The sequence below is a fragment of the Bemisia tabaci genome, chromosome 2 (assembly GCF_918797505.1).
Source record: "Bemisia tabaci chromosome 2, PGI_BMITA_v3".
NCBI classification, from domain to species: Eukaryota; Metazoa; Arthropoda; class Insecta; order Hemiptera; family Aleyrodidae; genus Bemisia; species Bemisia tabaci.
Window position 1 is genome coordinate 59,827,966 of NC_092794.1, and position 17,694 is coordinate 59,845,659.

General features: G+C 37.9%; 1 protein-coding gene across 1 annotated transcript in view; it reads right to left on the reverse strand.

Annotated features, from left to right (window-relative positions):
• Positions 1–51: 51 nt before the first annotated feature.
• The window catches only part of Cyp303a1 (Probable cytochrome P450 303a1), a 30,319-nt gene continuing 12,676 nt past the window's right edge, over positions 52–17,694 (reverse strand). Inside the window, exons 4-10 of the mRNA XM_019040732.2 lie at positions 16,106–16,357; positions 13,973–14,397; positions 11,543–11,651; positions 7,197–7,377; positions 6,100–6,217; positions 2,136–2,277; positions 52–1,390 (exon numbers count right to left, since the gene is read on the reverse strand). Coding sequence (XP_018896277.1) covers positions 1,209–1,390; positions 2,136–2,277; positions 6,100–6,217; positions 7,197–7,377; positions 11,543–11,651; positions 13,973–14,397; positions 16,106–16,357 — 1,409 coding nt within the window. The 3' untranslated portion in view covers positions 52–1,208. The remainder of the gene's footprint in view (positions 1,391–2,135; positions 2,278–6,099; positions 6,218–7,196; positions 7,378–11,542; positions 11,652–13,972; positions 14,398–16,105; positions 16,358–17,694) is intronic.

A 17,694-nucleotide genomic window follows, 5' to 3' on the forward strand; every position in this document is an offset into this window, starting at 1 on the left:
TACATGTGAGCTATATAGGGTTATAAAGTAATGAAGAAGTAAAAATTCTCTATAAATAGAGTTTATTTTTCATAGGTGTCATTGCTTATACAAAAGGAGATATTTACAAATTTGCATACATGCCGAGACACCTATTAAACTTAAAACTATTTTGGCAGTAATCATTAATACAGTTCGATGAAAATATGTACACATTCTTTTCATATTTCAATAATAATAGACAACAAGATAAATTTAGTATTTCTATGATTATGACTAACAAATTATTCCTATATTGTCTAAGGAAACTGTAAGCCATTTATTTGGATATTTCTCAGTTTGAAAAGACCATCGTCAAACAATTTATTTTAACAGTCATACGAGATGGCTATGGCAGTATTTTTCGTTTCTGATTTCTCAAAACTTGTGGGTTGAGATCGCCTTTATGCCTATCTACCTTGCAGTCAATTTTTTTACTACAATCGCTTTTGGCTGCACAAGAGGAAACTTTAAGCTCAAAACTGATAACCTAAATATTTGTCGGGAGCAACTAGATACCTGCAACTCTGAATGGAATGTAGGAGGCAAAATAACAATTTACTCACCCCCTCCAGCGAGAGATCAATTCATTTAATAATAGACACCTTCTTTACTTTTCGAGACAAATAAGAATAAATTTATTAGCTATATAAAAAGAGATAGAGACGGTTTAGTTCACCACGAATGAATGGTACGCTCACGAGTGCTCAGTAAATCCAAAAATATCCTAGATCAATTTCTTTTAAGTTTCGCACCAAGATCTTGAGATGTGTGAAATACTCAAGCACCAAAAATAATGTATTTACCGAAATTTCAATAGTGCTTCGGCGAATTTTTAAAGGATCCTTAGAAAGTTACTGCACCATCAGGTGTCTCTCTAATAATATTTTCGAGAATTTTCAATAGGACACTCGAATCTCCCCCTCCCCCCTTTCATATTTCAAAATACATTAATAAATGAATATCAGTACACGGGAAAGTGAATTTTTGTCACTTACTGTTTTATCGAAATCAACAACCACGGACTGTTGTCTCTCAATTAACGATGCAAAAACACACTTAATCTAGTTAACTTAATTTGGTGGAATAGCGTTTAATTTGGTTTCTGGAGAGGTTGAACCCCTCATTAATTCCATTCGCTGCCACATTAATATATCAGCAGCTTACAGACTTCGAGGGGAAACATCGCTTCAATCCCTTACGGTTACGAGGGCATCAAATTCTCCGGGTGAGGGAGTCACTCCATCGACTCCCAATTTACTCGGCAAATCTTGGCCTGGGACGCAACTGAAGGTGAAATTCTGAAGCAGAGTCGCCGTGAAGAGGAAAATGTTGGATCGGGCCAGCGCTTGTCCCATACACCTGTGTTTACCTGCAACAACAAGTCAGCTCTTAAAAGAGTTGCAAACCCTTTTTCCCTAAAAAAAATACCACTCAGGTCTGCAAATTTTTTACTGTGGAAAACTATCTTGAAATGTTTAAAAATTATTACCAAACAAGTTTTGGTGCTGCATTTAAAAAAATATTTAAAAAAGCCCTATCACGTCAGACTTGATGGAAAACTCAACATTTTCCGCCAAAAATGGGGTTTACAAGGCACTATCAGATTTCCCAGCAAATTGAAGCATTGTGGGCAAAAACAAAGTCTGTATTTAATTATATTTCTTAAAAAATTAATTTTAATTAATTTTTAACGTCTGGTTGATTGATAAATAGTCTTATATAAATTGTTTATATCAAAGACAAAGATAATTAATTTAATCATTTTATCAGTGTAATTGACTGGAATTTGTGGAATTTGACTGGAAATTTTACTGGAATTTGACTTGAAATTTGACTTGAAATTTGACTGGAAATTTGATCTGAATTTTTGGATTCAAAAGCAAATCTTATAATAGAATTCTGTTGCATTCATTCTTTTTTGAGACTGCGGTAGTTTCAAAATAACTTGAGATTAAAATTAATGTAAATTTTCAAGCTCCACTAATGCTCCAGCCATTTGCATTTAATTGTTCATTTGCTTATTAAAGCAGGATATTGTGAAAAGCATGAGTGTAAGGAATCAATAAACAGGAATATGATAAAACGGACAAAAGTAATCACAGTATTTTACTAACCGAATCCAAAAGGTAAGTAGTTGTCCGGTATGACCACTTTATTTTCTGCATTTATGAATCGCTCTGGCTTGAAAAGCTCCGGTTCATCCCAAAACTCAGGACTCATCAATACGTGATGGAAATTCGCGATTAGCATTGTACCCTGAAAATGAACAACACGACGTATGGATCACACTCGAACGTGTGTACACATAATTGGACCGCGTTAAGCAGAATGGAACCAAGCCACATCAGCTATTGCCAAATTTAATCGGATAATTTAATTTTTTACATGAAAACCATTGTGCGGATTTTTATGAAAATTCTAGTGAATTAGTAGCGAAGCCAATTCCTTTGAAATTTTTGAAGAAATCCGCACAAACATTCTCTCGTATTGAATTATTTTGCCCAATTAAATTTGGCAACAGCTGATGTGGCTTGGTTCCTTTCTGCTAAACGCGGTCCAATAATGCGCTGAACGAAATAGAAAAGAGTATAGAGGGAATATGTTCTGGACTTGAAAATTTCCCTCATGAAGTTAACTTTCTCTTTATGTTTCTCACTTCGGCAGTTTTTCAGACCATTGAGCCCTAATATCCGAAGACTTTTTCATCCAGAATCCTTGTCCTAAAGTCGTTCCTCGTTCGTTACTAATTTCTAGTATTCAAATTAAAAACACAATTCTGAGACATTTGCGACCGCAAATTTTATACGGAAATAATCGATAAATAGAATTCAGAAAAAGAATGTGTGTGTCTATAAAAACAATATCATAAACTATGCACCCCATCTCAAACTTTCTTCCTAACAGACCTCCTCCGCTTTTTGTCGTCTAATTGAAAGGACCATTTTGAAAACTTGCGTATCTATCAAACGCATGTTATGAATTATGATTTTTTTCTCCTAACTCTCTTTTTTTTTTTTTTTTTTTTTGTTTTATAACTGTTCTTTATTGACATATATACAAAATTTATACATGGAACAAAGAGACGGTTATATGGTGGGACCCGGAACGTTTACCGATACGCCCACCTGGAGTTAATTAAAAAAACTCGTCTTTACAATTAAAGAGTACTACTAAGTTACCTTACGGTACTAATACTACTTGTCTATAAAAATATATACAGAAACTACGTATTTTGAAGTAAAAATCAAAAAATTTTTTTAGTTACTACATTAGGTTGAAAAACCAGTGTAATAAGTTACACTGGAAAAAATTCCCCTACTTTAATGAGCTACAAATGTAAATATATAAATAATATATGTACAACTTATACGTCTACAAGTAATTGGGGCGAAGGCCCAGAGAACAAAAACAAAATAAACAAATATTCGGTTATAATCAAGTTGATCTGTTTTATCTGATAGCTGCGGAGACCGAATAAAGAGTTGTTAACAACTTGGTGATTAAAGACACCTTCAACTGTTTTATCAAGAGAGATAAATTACTGCTGACAAGATTAATATTATTATTTTGGACAGGTGTTAATTAGGTACATTTACAATTTAATAATTTACTACTGAGATTTGTAATCTCGTTTTTTAATGTTTCGATAATCTTATACAATAAAATTATTTTCTTTTCGAAATTTTGTTCTAGATCTTTTAGTTTATCGTTTACATCTTTATTATTATTACCCTTTAAATTTTCCTTTTCATTATTTACATTTTCAGTTCTATCGGTGTTTTGTCTTTTATAGTTCTCTAATTTAATTTTCCTTAGTTTTTTGTAGAACTTACAGCCTTTCCACGTAGTAAAATGATTTTCTTTACAATGAAGACATATCGGTGTGATTTTAGTTTTTTCCTCTTTAGCTTTGATCGATATAGGACAAACGGTGCTGAAATGCGGGCCATTACAGATAATGCAAGTTATTCCTAATTTGCAGTATCCTTTTGTGTGCCCATAGTTAAGACACGATTTGCAAATTGGTACTTCTAAGTATTTAGGGTTTATTTTTTCAATACACAAATTTCGAAATTTTCAAGATTTTTGATTTTTTCCATTTTTTCAATAATTTTGACTGGTGATCTAAAACTAATCTCGAAAAGAGGAAGCGGATTTTTTGAGGTCGTCTGATATAATTGCCTAATATTTTTTATTTCAATATCAGTTAGAGAATTTTCCAAGTTGGTTTTAATTTTTTCTATTTCATAATTTATGGGCAGACCTCTGATTAGCCGCTTGAAAGTTTTTCCGCCAAAGAATTGAAAGGTGTAAAATTTTACTCCCAGATCAACCAGTTTCTGGAGAGTCACCTTGTAATCCTCCTCCGTTTTGACTAAAAGTTTAAATTTTTGGTTCGATTCACTTTTTAAGGTATAATCAATCCTATAATCTTTAAGAGTGTCTCTAATAGCATCAGGTTCTTCATTGACTATAAAAATGGGTGGAGGTTTCTTTGCGGAATTTTTATTTACTACTGTTTCTTTCGATTCTGAGTCTATTATTGTTCCATTTCCTTCTGTTTCCATTAAAATGGTGAAATCTCTTTTATTTCCTGATTGATTAGTGGGTTCTAAGTCTTTTTTATTTTTTCCAAAAGTTGAATTTGGTTTTTCCTCTTTATCAGTATTGGATTTTTTATCATTTTCTTTAGTTAGGTTTGTATTCTTATTTTTACTTTTAGAATTCGAGTTGGTTTTCTTAAAATTTTTGTTTAGGTATAGTTTAACGTATTCCGAGTAAGGGATATAGTCATTATCTTTAATAAATTTTAGCTTAGTTCTATCTCTTTCATTTTTCAGTACCAGGATAAGATTTATACAATGATTACACTCAATTATTGGGACTATATGTAAGCATTTACTTTTCTTTAGATCTTCTATTGATTTAGGATTACAGTTTTTACATTTAATTATTTCTTTATTATGTTGACATTTAAAGCTTTGACTAAATTTAAATTTAACTTCAGATCCTATTTTATTTATAAAGGTTTCACTTTCACTTTCTGGTCCTTGGAGTGTAGGTGAAGGTAATGTCTCTGTAGATGTAGATGTAACAGATGTAGAAGTAGATGTGGAAGCAGATGTGAGGGCATTCTTGACAGAGGTAAGTTTGTGGATTTCTGGGTATTTTCCCATAGGATGTCCCAAAGTAAAGGGTGTTTTTTCCTAATGGAATTTATAGCATCTTCACTTTCGTGTCTATAAAAATTGTCCACCACAAATGGGTGTTTTTTGTCATGAGAAGTTGCTATTTTCATGTAACAGTTAGTACAAACTACCGCGAGTTTCCTATGTGGACATATCAAACCGTTGATCATTTTTACAAAAGCTTCTGAGTAGATTTTTATTGATCTGCATTCACTACAATCTATAAGTTTTATTTTATGCCTGCATGTAAAGTTCGAGTTCGGATGAATTGTAAATTCGGGATCCATTTTGAGAGATAGTTAATAGTTGAATTCTTAATGAGTAGGGCACGATTGTTTCTAGGTTAGGTTCTTGTTATTGATAAAGTTCGAAAACAGGAAATAGTAAAAGAGCTGAGCGAAGCCCAGAGAGAGTCATTTTAACTGCTTTACTGATAATGTTCTTATCAGAGGAGGGGTTGCCGATTTTGCGTTTAAAATCACTTATAACTGCTGCAAAATTACGTAATTGCTCTTATCAAGCTTCTGATATCGTCAGAAAACGATAGATATCTTCTCCCAGTTACGAGATCCTGCGGAGGTCAAAACAAAAAAGTGTTCTCACGAACAAGATCTTTCGAAAGAGCTATGGAACACCTTTTATTAACTACTTTGACTGCACAAGAAATTGAAAAACTTACGGAGCGCACCACTGTTGAACTTCTCGGGTCTACGGTTGAAAACGAAGTCCTCCTAACTCTCTTAAATACTTCTTTTCTAAATTAATACGTTATATTAAGCTGACCCAATGACGCTAAATTCACAATATTGGCTGTTTTTGTTCTCAAATACACCAAACTTCGAGACATAATTTTTTCTGAAATGCCACGGATATATTAAAATGTACTTACTTTAGGAACATTGTATCCCTGAATGGTGGCATCTCTGAGAGCCCTGTGGGGAATACTGAAAGTGCGACCCATGAACATACGCACGGATTCTAAAACGATAGATTCCATGTATGGCATCCTGAAAACAGTTATAAACTCAATTTAGAAATCTTGGATGTGTAAATCCGCCGAATTTTAGTGAAATGGAGGTTATTTTGTTTTTCAGAACCTATAAAATAGTCAACATTGAGACAGTTTTAATTCCACACACTAATAAATTTTCTTTCCTAGGTGACGTCAAATTTGAGTTTCCGGTCCAAAAACGTTGGAAATCTATATCTCAAAAACAGCTTTTGGTATGACAAACTTTACAAACGCTTCGATTCACTGATTATTTTCGGATTATCATCTCTACACATCGGCTTCTTACTCGGTCTCGCTGTGCTTTGCCACTCGCCATTTCAGTTTTGAAGCGCCTTCATTCTCATCTGATACAATATAACCTACTCCCAGGCTACATGTGGATTCCATCCCTGCATCAAATAATTATGGATATTGGTGATCACGAACGCTTCAAGTTACCTTCATCCAAATTTTTCCTGTTTTCTGATGACGTATTTTCCTCGATTGCTCCTTATTCTCATCAGTCGTGAGGTAAAACACGTGTCTGGCTTGAGGAATTTTTATTTTCATACTTCCAACCCGAATTTTTTTCAGGCCCCAAGATTATAGCTCACTAGCAATATTACTAAATATCGCAGCACTCTTCAATTACACCTTATCTCAAACCCCTATTCACGACCGAGAGTACATTACGCTATCAGAGGCGGATCCAGCAATTTGGCAACACCGAATTTCCTCCATTTAAACCGATGCTAAATAATCGATTCTTGTCGGAGCACCTGGCCCCTCCAAGAATCGATACATTTCCATAGGTTTAAATGGAGGAAAGACAATGTTGCCAATTTGCTGGATCCCCCAATGCGCTATTCCAACGTATGCAATATTTTAAAGGGTCTCAACTTATTTTTTCATTATTTAAGAGATGAATGTTTTGGATTAAAGAAAAATAAATTGAAACAGGTACAATAATGTGAATCGAAAGATATTATACTTACTCAGGTCTGTCATTTAAAGTGGGTAATCGATTTCTGCCAACGACACGATCAAGTTCCTCCTGAGCTCTGACTTGTACTTCCGGATGATATAACAAATACAGGAAACCGAAACCCATTGATTTACTTGTCGTTTCCGATCCGGCCATGAACATGTCCATGCAGATCGCCAAAAGCTGGGATTCTATTGAGATAAAATAAGAAAAAATTAATTGATTCCATCTACCAGGACCAGGAGACAAAAATGAAACAAGATAAACTACATTGAAATAACATTAAAGGATAAAATGATGGGAAATGAAATTCAATAAAATATAAGGAGATAAGATAGAACAAAAACTAGTAACAGTGCCCCAGGGAAAGTTTTAAGCTTATGAAGTAATTCCTGTCAAAAATAATTCGTTATATTCTGAGAAGGAAACTCAAGCAAAAAGTAACAAATTACAAGAGGAGGAGGAAACCACTTTAGTTGATACAGTAGTACAGGGTGTCTCGAAAGGATGAGGACAACTCATCGACCGTTTTGAACCGATTATTATACTTTCAAACTGTTGAAGTGTACCTATTTTTAAATTCAAATCGAACTTTTTGGACTCGTTTGACTTGCGTCATTCAATCTCATTGCGAGTTTTAACTCCACAGCTTCATCGGGCAAAATAAATGAAAAAAAAAATCAAAATGTTAGTTTCATAATGGTGGTTATAAAGGCTCCATATTGAAGTAGTTTTTGAATTACCGTAAGTCTTCAAATTCCATCAAGTGAATTGTAGACCTCCTTTGTGATTCATTCCTACTTACTAATTTCAATTCCAAAAATATGAAAATTATACATAAAAACCCGTATGGCCAGGGATCAGTGAAATAAATAACTGATATACTAATTATTTTTTGAAACGAATTTTCGATCAGACATTTCTTTCGCTGATTCCTGCGGGTTTCAATCAAGTTCTCATCAATGTTTATATTTGTACATATACATTTGTTTGTGCTCGTCTGATCAAGAATGTCGGAGTGGTCGGCCTACCCACTCGGATACAATAATTTAATTTGTAGTATTTTTTCCTGCGTTTATCCTATACTTACACTATCTCTCGATTAAAATGTTCCTCTTCTGTTTTAATTACAACGCTTTCATTCTTTCTCTCAAGTGGAAGATTAGGGATATTCAAGTATTACGGAGGGGATTTTGGCGGACTTTACCCCTTTCTCCCCCTTGTATAAGGCACTTGTAAGATAATCTCTCACCTAGCCCCTTCTGAACTACGAAAAAGTGACTCCTTCCTTCCTATTTTTCAGAAAACAACGGAGAAAGCCTCGAGATTATCTGAAAACATTCTGATTGTTAAATGGACTGCATTTTGCAATTTGAAACTAAAAATTCTGACTCTTCTGAAAAAACACTTTTGTGCATAGGGAAGCTAATGGCATATACGTTGTTTTTAAACCGGGCTAGAATTTATTGTCCCAAATTGCTAAATGTAGTTCATTTAAAGCGGGAGGCTTTCGTAAGACACCGGAAGAAAATTTTAGACCCCCTATCGCCTACCGCCCCCCTTAAATACACTGAAAAAAAACTCCGGCCGTGGAAGCTGTACTAATGGCTAAATGGATTGCATTTTGCAAAAAGGAACCACTAGCATTGCAATGTTGCTAAGATTGTGCAACTTCTTTTGTCTTGGAGGAAAAACCCGATTATCCATTAATAGTTTCTATTTTACTCGCTAAAAACTGTGAATTTAAGACAACAATTACCATCTAAATTTCATACTTGTTCAAGATTTCCGCTATTTTATTGCAAAGTTGCACAATCTTAGCATCATTGCAATGCTAGTGGTTCCTTTTTACAAAATGCAATCCCCATAGACATACCGCCCGCGTTCCGGGAGCAGCACCCGGAGAAATCGAAGCTATAGCTCCATCACTCGTAACTTTCGACCTCTGAGCCCGAAACGGACGGTACGTCTACATAGACCGGAATTTTATTTTTCCAATGTAGCTTCCTTGAACGGTTCCTTTCAAGAGTTTTTCCTTACAAGACGAAGGGGTGGAAGTGTTTGGCAAACACCCTGTGCGAGTTGGCGGTTCTGCCCGCGTGGTTTCCGGCCAATCATTCCATTAAAAAGTTGCCAACTTTGCTCACGAGAAACGCCGTTGGGAAAAGTTCGGAATCGGGAGGAGAAACCGGGCGCCGGGGCTGCCAACAGCATCGGCCACCGCAATGCCTCTCTAATGAGAGTTCATGAGCCAGACAGCTTGAGCCAAGCAGCAGCAGCTCCGAGTATCAGGCTTGAATACTCCTCCGACGCTCCCGTTCTTAGCAACAACGCCGCATGCAAATTCCATCATCGCCAAATTCACCCCGATAAAACATTTAAACAGCACTGAAAAGGAACTCCGGCCATAGAAGCCGTGCTTACGGGCTACCGCTACATAGATATACCGTCCGCGCTCCGAGCTCAGAGGCCGAAAGTTCCGGGCGTAGTACCCGGAGCAGTTGAAGCTACGGCTCCAGCACCCGGAACGGGCGGTATGTCTATATAGCCCGTAACTTTTTTCCAGTATGAGAGGAAGATCGGGTAAAATAACCGAAAATTACTGACCAGAGGCGCAATATTTTTTGAAGACGAAAAGGCAATAAAAGACGTAGCGCATTTTTTGCCAGCGCACCTCATTCCTACCTTAAGCTTTCGCTTCACGATTTAATTTTGTATAGTGTGTCTATTTTTAACATTCGACATCATTTACAAACTTGTGCATTTGTGTGAATTAACGAACCATGCAAGTACTTAATACATACCTTCGGCTTACATTCGCCCATTTCTCCTTCAAAATTTTAGATATGCAATATAAGATTCCTAACGTAATTAGATGAGAAGAATTCTCAAGATCTTGAGGGAATTCGTTCTTCATTAAAAGAAATGTGGGAAAGTCCGAATGCTTAACACTCTTTATTTTCTCCTTAGCACAGCAGGGCGCATCTCAGTCAAAGTGCATAATTCATGAGACGGGGCGCTGTGCAGTAAAAGCGCTGAACTTTATAAAATGAATGGACGTGCAAATTTATCACGATTCCTGACAGTGAAATTATACACGCCTTCTGACGACAATTACTGCGTAATGCGACGATGGGGCTAACGCGCGGGATGTTTCATGTCTGCCCTGTAGGGTGTCTGTTTTTTACCGTTTTAAATAATCCATTCTCAGTATAACAACCTGTTCCTACAAACGCCGATTGTTTTACGTGCGTTTGAATGGACAAAACCTACTCTGCCGTGCTAAGGAAGAACGCCGTATGAGTATTCGAGAGTTGCCAAATTTCTCCAATAAAATATGTATTTTCTAAGAGAGTTATGCATAGTTCTCCTTGAAATTTTCAGATATTTTAGATTAAATTACGGACAAAATTCTCTGAAAAATTGAGGGGAAAATATTCAGAATTTTCACAGTAAATTCGGCAGTTATCGAAGGAAATCTGGCAACGCCTGATGGCTTATACGGCGTTTTTCCTCAGCAAGGCAGTTGCCAGCTGGCGAGAATGACTGTATACCGCAACTTATTCTACGTGACTTGGCCGACTTCTGACAGGTCGAGCTCGAGAAACGATTAATTTTTCCACCAAGCAACAGCTGGGATGTCATGATACACATGGGCTTTTCACGATTTCGCAGTAACAATTCTCCGAATGAAGGAACAAGCCCTCACTCCAACACCGAGTGGATCCCTTTCTGATCCCACCTTATTACTCTATTGCAGTTTATGTATATTATGCATGCATCTCATGCATTTTATGGACTTCATTGGTGATGTCCATCGATGGCGGTGTAAATTATCGATGAGTTCATTGAGATTTTTTTTTGGATGGGGGAGGGGGGGGGCGATCATCAACTTGGTTTTAATTACGTTGAAATCAACTGTTCATAACGCATGTGTTGAAATCAACTGTTTAGTGTGCATATAACCGAAAGATAAAGTTTTTTGTTTTCCGACTCAAATCATTTCATCGCTTCTTAACATCATTCTAACTGGAAGTTCAAGAATGAGTCTCGCGGACCCAAGCTATGTTGCGGATCAATGATTCATGAGCTAATTCTTGTCCCCCCTGTCCCTCTTTTTTCATCAATTTGTAAATTAATTTTTTCGCAGATTACAAAAAAAATTGAACTAGAATATAGGGATTCATGCATGCTCGTCACAAGTGTGATATTAAAATACTTGATCAAATCTATAAAAATAAGTATTTCTGAGCCGAAGAAATTTTGAAATCCACAATACAAATTTTAAAAAAAAACGCAATTTTTTGCTCTCTAGAAACATATCTTATTTTGAGATAATGGTTGAAAGTGTTTTACCTGAGAAGCTGGATGATCGGTCCTTGGATCGGAGCATCTCTAGGTAAACGTCCATCAAGTCTCTTGGGTCGTCAGCTTTGAAAGTGGCCTTATGGTTGTCCAGTTCAGTCTGAAATTGAGACGCCAAATAATCTGTTAAAATTCTTCAAGAACTCCGAAAAAGAGAATACAAATGTACCATTTCTCAGCGGCCTCTGGAGTGTGTAAAACAGAGGGAACACGTGGATGGAGCGGACGCTATGCAAGGGATTCAAAACGCCTTCAATTTTTCGAGTATGCAACACAAACAGTTGTGAAGAATTTTTGCATCCAAATCTACATAATAATGTCGGATTTGAACACACTCCAGTTCAATAGCCCTTGCCGCTTAAATTTTGAAGCTTTGTAGCTAAAGCAAAACATTCTTCCTCCCCCCAGGTGATGAAATATTTAAGTCGGGTGCGCTTGTCAAAAACATGCAAACTTTGATTTATATGACCGACTATCATGCTATGTTATGAGCATCTGACAAAATGCCTGATTTGACTATTAGTCCTTTACAAATAGGTAGATCCCTAGTTCTTTGGCACTTTCAAAAAACTCGGGGTCCATGGGCGTCGCTCTGAAAGGGTCAGGAATTTAGGATGGGCCTGATCTTTCCCCCTTCCCTAGAGTTTGAAATAGTACCATCTCCCTTAGAGAGAATGCACAATAGGAAGTAATCTTGAAACGGGTTCATTTCTTCTTTTCATTGCATAATACGATAGGAAAAAAGGACAAGGTCTGTATAAGAGTTTTTGAAGCTTATCGGTTCAGTTGAACCTTAAGCGTGTTTACGGATCAATTTTGCGTGAGAATGACCTCTAAATACATGTAAAATAAGTCAATTTTCTAACATTTTCCCGGGTAACTTTCCCCCTATCGCCCACCATTTTTGTACTGAGGAGGTCTAGACTCCCACCTGAAAAATTAGGGGCCAGTCCATCCCCAGACAACTGCTCTACACGGAAAAAAAAGTTGTTGAATAACACTTCGGATGTTAAAAATCTGCGCGACAACTCTTGAATGTTGATATGAACGCCACACGCCACGGTTGTTAACCCTGGTAAAAATTTGCGATAGGAGCTGCGTTTCAAAATACCATAGTAGTTCTTATAGCCGACTGAAGAAGACGATAGAAAATCATATAGCTGGCTGTAGAAAGTGGAAAAAATCATACGGCCGGGCTACACGAAGCGATAAAAAATTATACAGCCGGGCTATAGTTTCTATCGCCGGGCTTTACACTTCATCGCCTGGCTGATGCTTTTTCGCCATCGGCTGTAAAAGGCTATAAGAAATTGTGTAGAAATTCGTGTGCTTTGTAAATCCTTAAGTTTGTACGGAATCACCTTAATATTTACACAACGCACATTATATTTTCCTTAACTACATATTTTTTTCATCAATTAAAATGAGAATAATCCATACAGAGTGTGCAAACATTTCAAAGCCATGAGTTGAAAAACACTGACTCCATGAGATTAAATATTAGAGCCTAACACAAAGCGGAGCGGCGGCGCACTGGCGCCTACAAACCTAACAGGGATACTTCACGCATTGCGCAACGCGTGAAGTATCCCTGTTAGGTTTGTAGGCGCCAATGCCGCGCCGTGCCGCAGCGTACCACGGCGCTTGAGGCAACTATTTCACACCAAAGGTATTACACAGTATCATACGAAATTGAGAATAATCCATTCAGAGTGTGTAAACATTTCAAAGTCATGAGTTGAAAAACGCTGACTCCACAAGATTAAATGTTAGAGCCTAACACAAAGCAGAGCGGCGGCGCACTGGCGCCTACAAACCTAACAGGGATACTTCACGCATTGTGCAATGCGTGAAGTATCCCTGTTAGGTTTTTAGGCGCCAGTGCGCGTTTTGCGCTGGTTGTCCGTACCACGGCGCTTGAAGCAACTATTTCACACCCGAGGTATTGCACAGTATCATACGAAATTGAAGGCGTTCCAACATATTAGGAATGGCAGGCATCCCTCAAAAGCACGGAGCTTTCCTCGCAAAAGAAATCAAGATACTACGGCCCAAAAAGAGAGCGGTAGTCCAAAAACTCACTAAGTCCTAGCATTCGTAATTAGTAACGTTTAGCATACACTTTATCGCCAGGCTGTTGCTTAATCGCCATCGGCTATAAAAGGCTATAAGAAATTGTGTTGCCGGCTATAGAAACCATTGGAAATCTTCAGCGGTACGTCTATGGTATTTTGGAACACAGATTCTACTGCCAATTTTTACCAGGGAATTCAACGTAGCTAGCTGTTCCTTTAACAGCCGGAGTGCTCCTAACATCGTTCATGAAGTGACGCACAGATTTTTAACATCCACGCGATGTTACTTCAGCAACTTTTTTTCCCTGCATAGTTATACGCCTATGGTGGATGAGAGTTGTCATACCTTCAAGAACTTCCAAACATTCTGGTGGATATCGATGAACTGCTTGTATCCGGACTTCTCGGGGGCGAGCCACCTGAGGAAGGGGAACTGGCTGAAGATGGTTCCAACCATGTCGATGTTTGCGAACAGCTCGGTGAGGAGGCCCTGGAGGTGCTTGAGCTCCTTGTCTTCGGGGCTGTAGCGGATGCCGGCCAGCATGGACCAGAGGGTGTTGAGCACGGAGACGCTGAAGGCGTCGCGCATCGGCACCACGGCCGACCGCCCGCCTTCCTTGGCGATGGCCTCCCGGAAAGTGGACAGGAGCTGGAACGACTCCTCCTCCACCAGCTCGGACATGGTCCTCTTCCCGAAACCGAACTCCCGCAGGTGCCTCAGCACGAACCTCTTCTGCTCCACCCAGAACTGCTCGTCCACCAGCAACAAGCCTGTATAAACACATACGTGAAGATTTTAATCCTGATCTGACTCATGGGTATTTTAGACCCGATCTTTGCTATGAAGCCCAATCGGACGCAATTATGCTAAAGGGAACTATGTGCAGGTAGAAAGATGGGGTGTGCTCGTGGAAGCTGGATAAGAAACAATGCGGTCAGTGGATATAGGTCCTTTTGAGAAAATGGAAAAGCGGGATTTTCAATTAAATCAAAAGGAACTGAGCGCTAACTCGTGAGCTGTGGGCAGATGACAAGAGCCTTGTGGACAGGGCTCATGAGTTAAAGACCGCGTCGTTGATCGTCGTTTCTCTCGTCGTCGCCGCTGACGTCACTGACGCTTTATATTTCCCATTCATTCTTATGGCCCGACTACTAACGAGCACATCCCATCGTTCCACCTGCACATAGTTCCATTTAACATAAACACGTCCAATTCACACTATCAAACTTTTCATTCAACTCTTGAATGCAACTTGTCGTTATGAAAGTTGGATAGTGTGATACTGACGCGAGAAAACGACAATTTGATGGGAAATTGAACGGAAACTTGAATTTGAAGGCACATTCAACTTTCCGTTCAACTTTCTATCCAATTGACGCCGCCAGTAATTGAATTAATTTTTTTTGCGTTCAACTTTCCATCCAACTTTTCGTACCATTATGTCGAATGAAAAGTTTGATAGTATGAATTGGGCTTGACTCGATGAGATGGAGCGATACGTAATAGGGACATGGCTACCCAGGAGATTTTTGAGAAAAACACGTCGACGGTGGAACTCCAAAATCACGTATCTCGGTTTGCGACGTTGCAGACTTTCCGTCATACGTTACTTTTTTGTTTATTGGAAAACGATTCAATGTCAATGTTTAAAAACGTCCATAATTTTTTTCCTCCGTGCAAGAGAAATTTGGAAAAAAACTTCGTGGAACAATGTTAATTTGTTTTTCTCAAAAAAAAAAAAAAAAAAAAAAAAAAAAAAATTGGAAACGGACATTTTAAAACATCACAAACGAAATTCGTGGTTTGGGAGTTTCATCGTCGATTTAGCATGGAAATTCTAACATAGTCAGATGGGGATGCATTGGAAATCGTCAGAAGAAGGAACGGAAGATAAGGAGGGCGAGAAAGGAAAATAAGAAGAAGGAAAAAGGAGAAGAGGATAGAAGGGAGGGGCAGTAATAGGAAGAAAAAAAAAACTTACAATTAGTGCTTCAGTCCACTTACATTCTTTCTCACTCGTTCCGACCAGGTCGCCTTCAATACCTCGATAGGCAATGTGAGCGGCTTGGGAGCAGTAATAGTTGCTCGCAGCATTTTGGCCACGCTCACAACCGAGAGAAAGAGGTTTGAGTTTCAAAACCTCCTCTGTAAGGCGCCAAATAGGGACTAAGTTTAATGACTGTTTTTACGTTCAAAAAATTTTTTCTCAACTTCGAATTTTTGACAGGAAAAAAGTTACTTCCAGTTCAATTAAAACCCCTCAGCTCAATTTCCCCCAAAATTCTACTTGGTATGTCTTGTTAAACTCTATATCAGTGCTTTAATTGAGCTTTGTCGGTTGCGCTCTTAAATCCTTTATCTATGAGCATTTATCCTCCAAAGTACTCATATGGATGTATTTTGAAAAATTAGTTGTAATTTCATGTGAACTTTCCATTCATCATGTCAAACCTCAAAATTAGAAAAATTAGAAGTTACCTCTGCGACTACCCCAAGTTCTGTCCTCGTAAAAGGGTCCAGAGGGCCTGCCGTCGAATTCCTCTTTGGTGAGCAATTCCTTGACGGCCTCGTAGCCGGAACAGACGATTGTCTTATCTTTGCCTACTTTGAGGCCGACTACTGGGCCATACTGCCGGGAAAGCTCCTCGCATGCTCGGTACAGGTACCCCGTTTCCTTCCTCAGCCTCTGTACGAGTAACATACACCCGATGATTGGGTACCATTCTGGACCTGTAAAATTATCAATACCGTTTAAAAGGGCTCTGCTTTCATCAAAATTATACATGTGCATTCAATGGATCTATGAAAGCTCAAATCCAAGCTGTAAGTAAAAAAACAAGGATATCGATCATAACAATTGTACGTATTTCTGCCAAAGAACCATGTGCATTAAGACACGAGTCCTGAGACCCATAAGAATACACGCATAACAGAGCTCACGTCGTAATGCACATAGTTTTGTTTAGCAGAAATACGTCCAATTACAAGACTCCACTGTTGTTTTATACTATTGTTTGGTGGCACAAGACGTCTGGTAGAAAAGAAACTCGTATAAAATTAGTCTAATAGACCAAATAGGAAATACCGTGACATTTTTTTAAGAATACGTTAAAAAACACAGCTCGCTCACGTATTCTATTTTTTCACAATCTTAGAGATCTACTTTTTTTTTCCTTTCAGATTTTTCTACGTAAAGTTCTTGAAGTTTGACTATTCACGAACTTTTACGATTTTTTTTTTGTCGGTGTTAGAACTTTTTAACTCGTAAAGATTACTAGTTTTACATTTTTTCATGTGTTATTTTACAAGCTGCGCTACTAGGGTTGGCTGCAGAGAGAAAAATGTGTCTCTAAAATTAACTTTAAGCGTATGTCGACTTAGACGTGCTTGTAAAACACACATTTCGTTAACACGAGAAAACAGTAAAAAATAAATTTCGACACTTGAAAGAGGAATTTTTGATCGTAAAGTGGAGGAGGGGGCTAGTGGGTGCAAGCCCGATGCATGCCTCTCAACCCTTGAAGGCGCCTTCATAAATTCTGAAAGCAATAAGCTAGTCACGGAACCGTTCCTCATCGGTCCTCGATTGGAGTTTTCGCAAGCAGCGAACGGATGTTTCCGATTTATAATCACGCATTTTTGCTTATAATTTTGGGAAATTCATTATAAAGCACCGGTCCTCTCTGAAATTAACTATGATGTTAAAAATGAAAAAAGTTTTATTTATTAGGTACCTACTGAGATAGCAGGAATTAATAATAGTGTCTATCAATTCTGATTGTGGGACTAAATACATTGGTGGAGTTCTCATGGTTGAAAGCCAAAATTTACCATCTAGACGCTGCAGTCTTGACATTGAGCGAAAGCTCCACTAATGCATTCATTACAATGTCTATACGGAGAATTAAACTAAATAAAAAGATTGACCCGCATCCAACGGGGCAAATGAGCATCTTTAGCACCGCTTTAACCTAAATTATTATTTTTTTTTTTTGAGTTTAAGAAGTTGAACCAGAGAAAAATCAGTGATATCGTCTTGTTTTCTGTGAAATTTTACGTAGGAACAA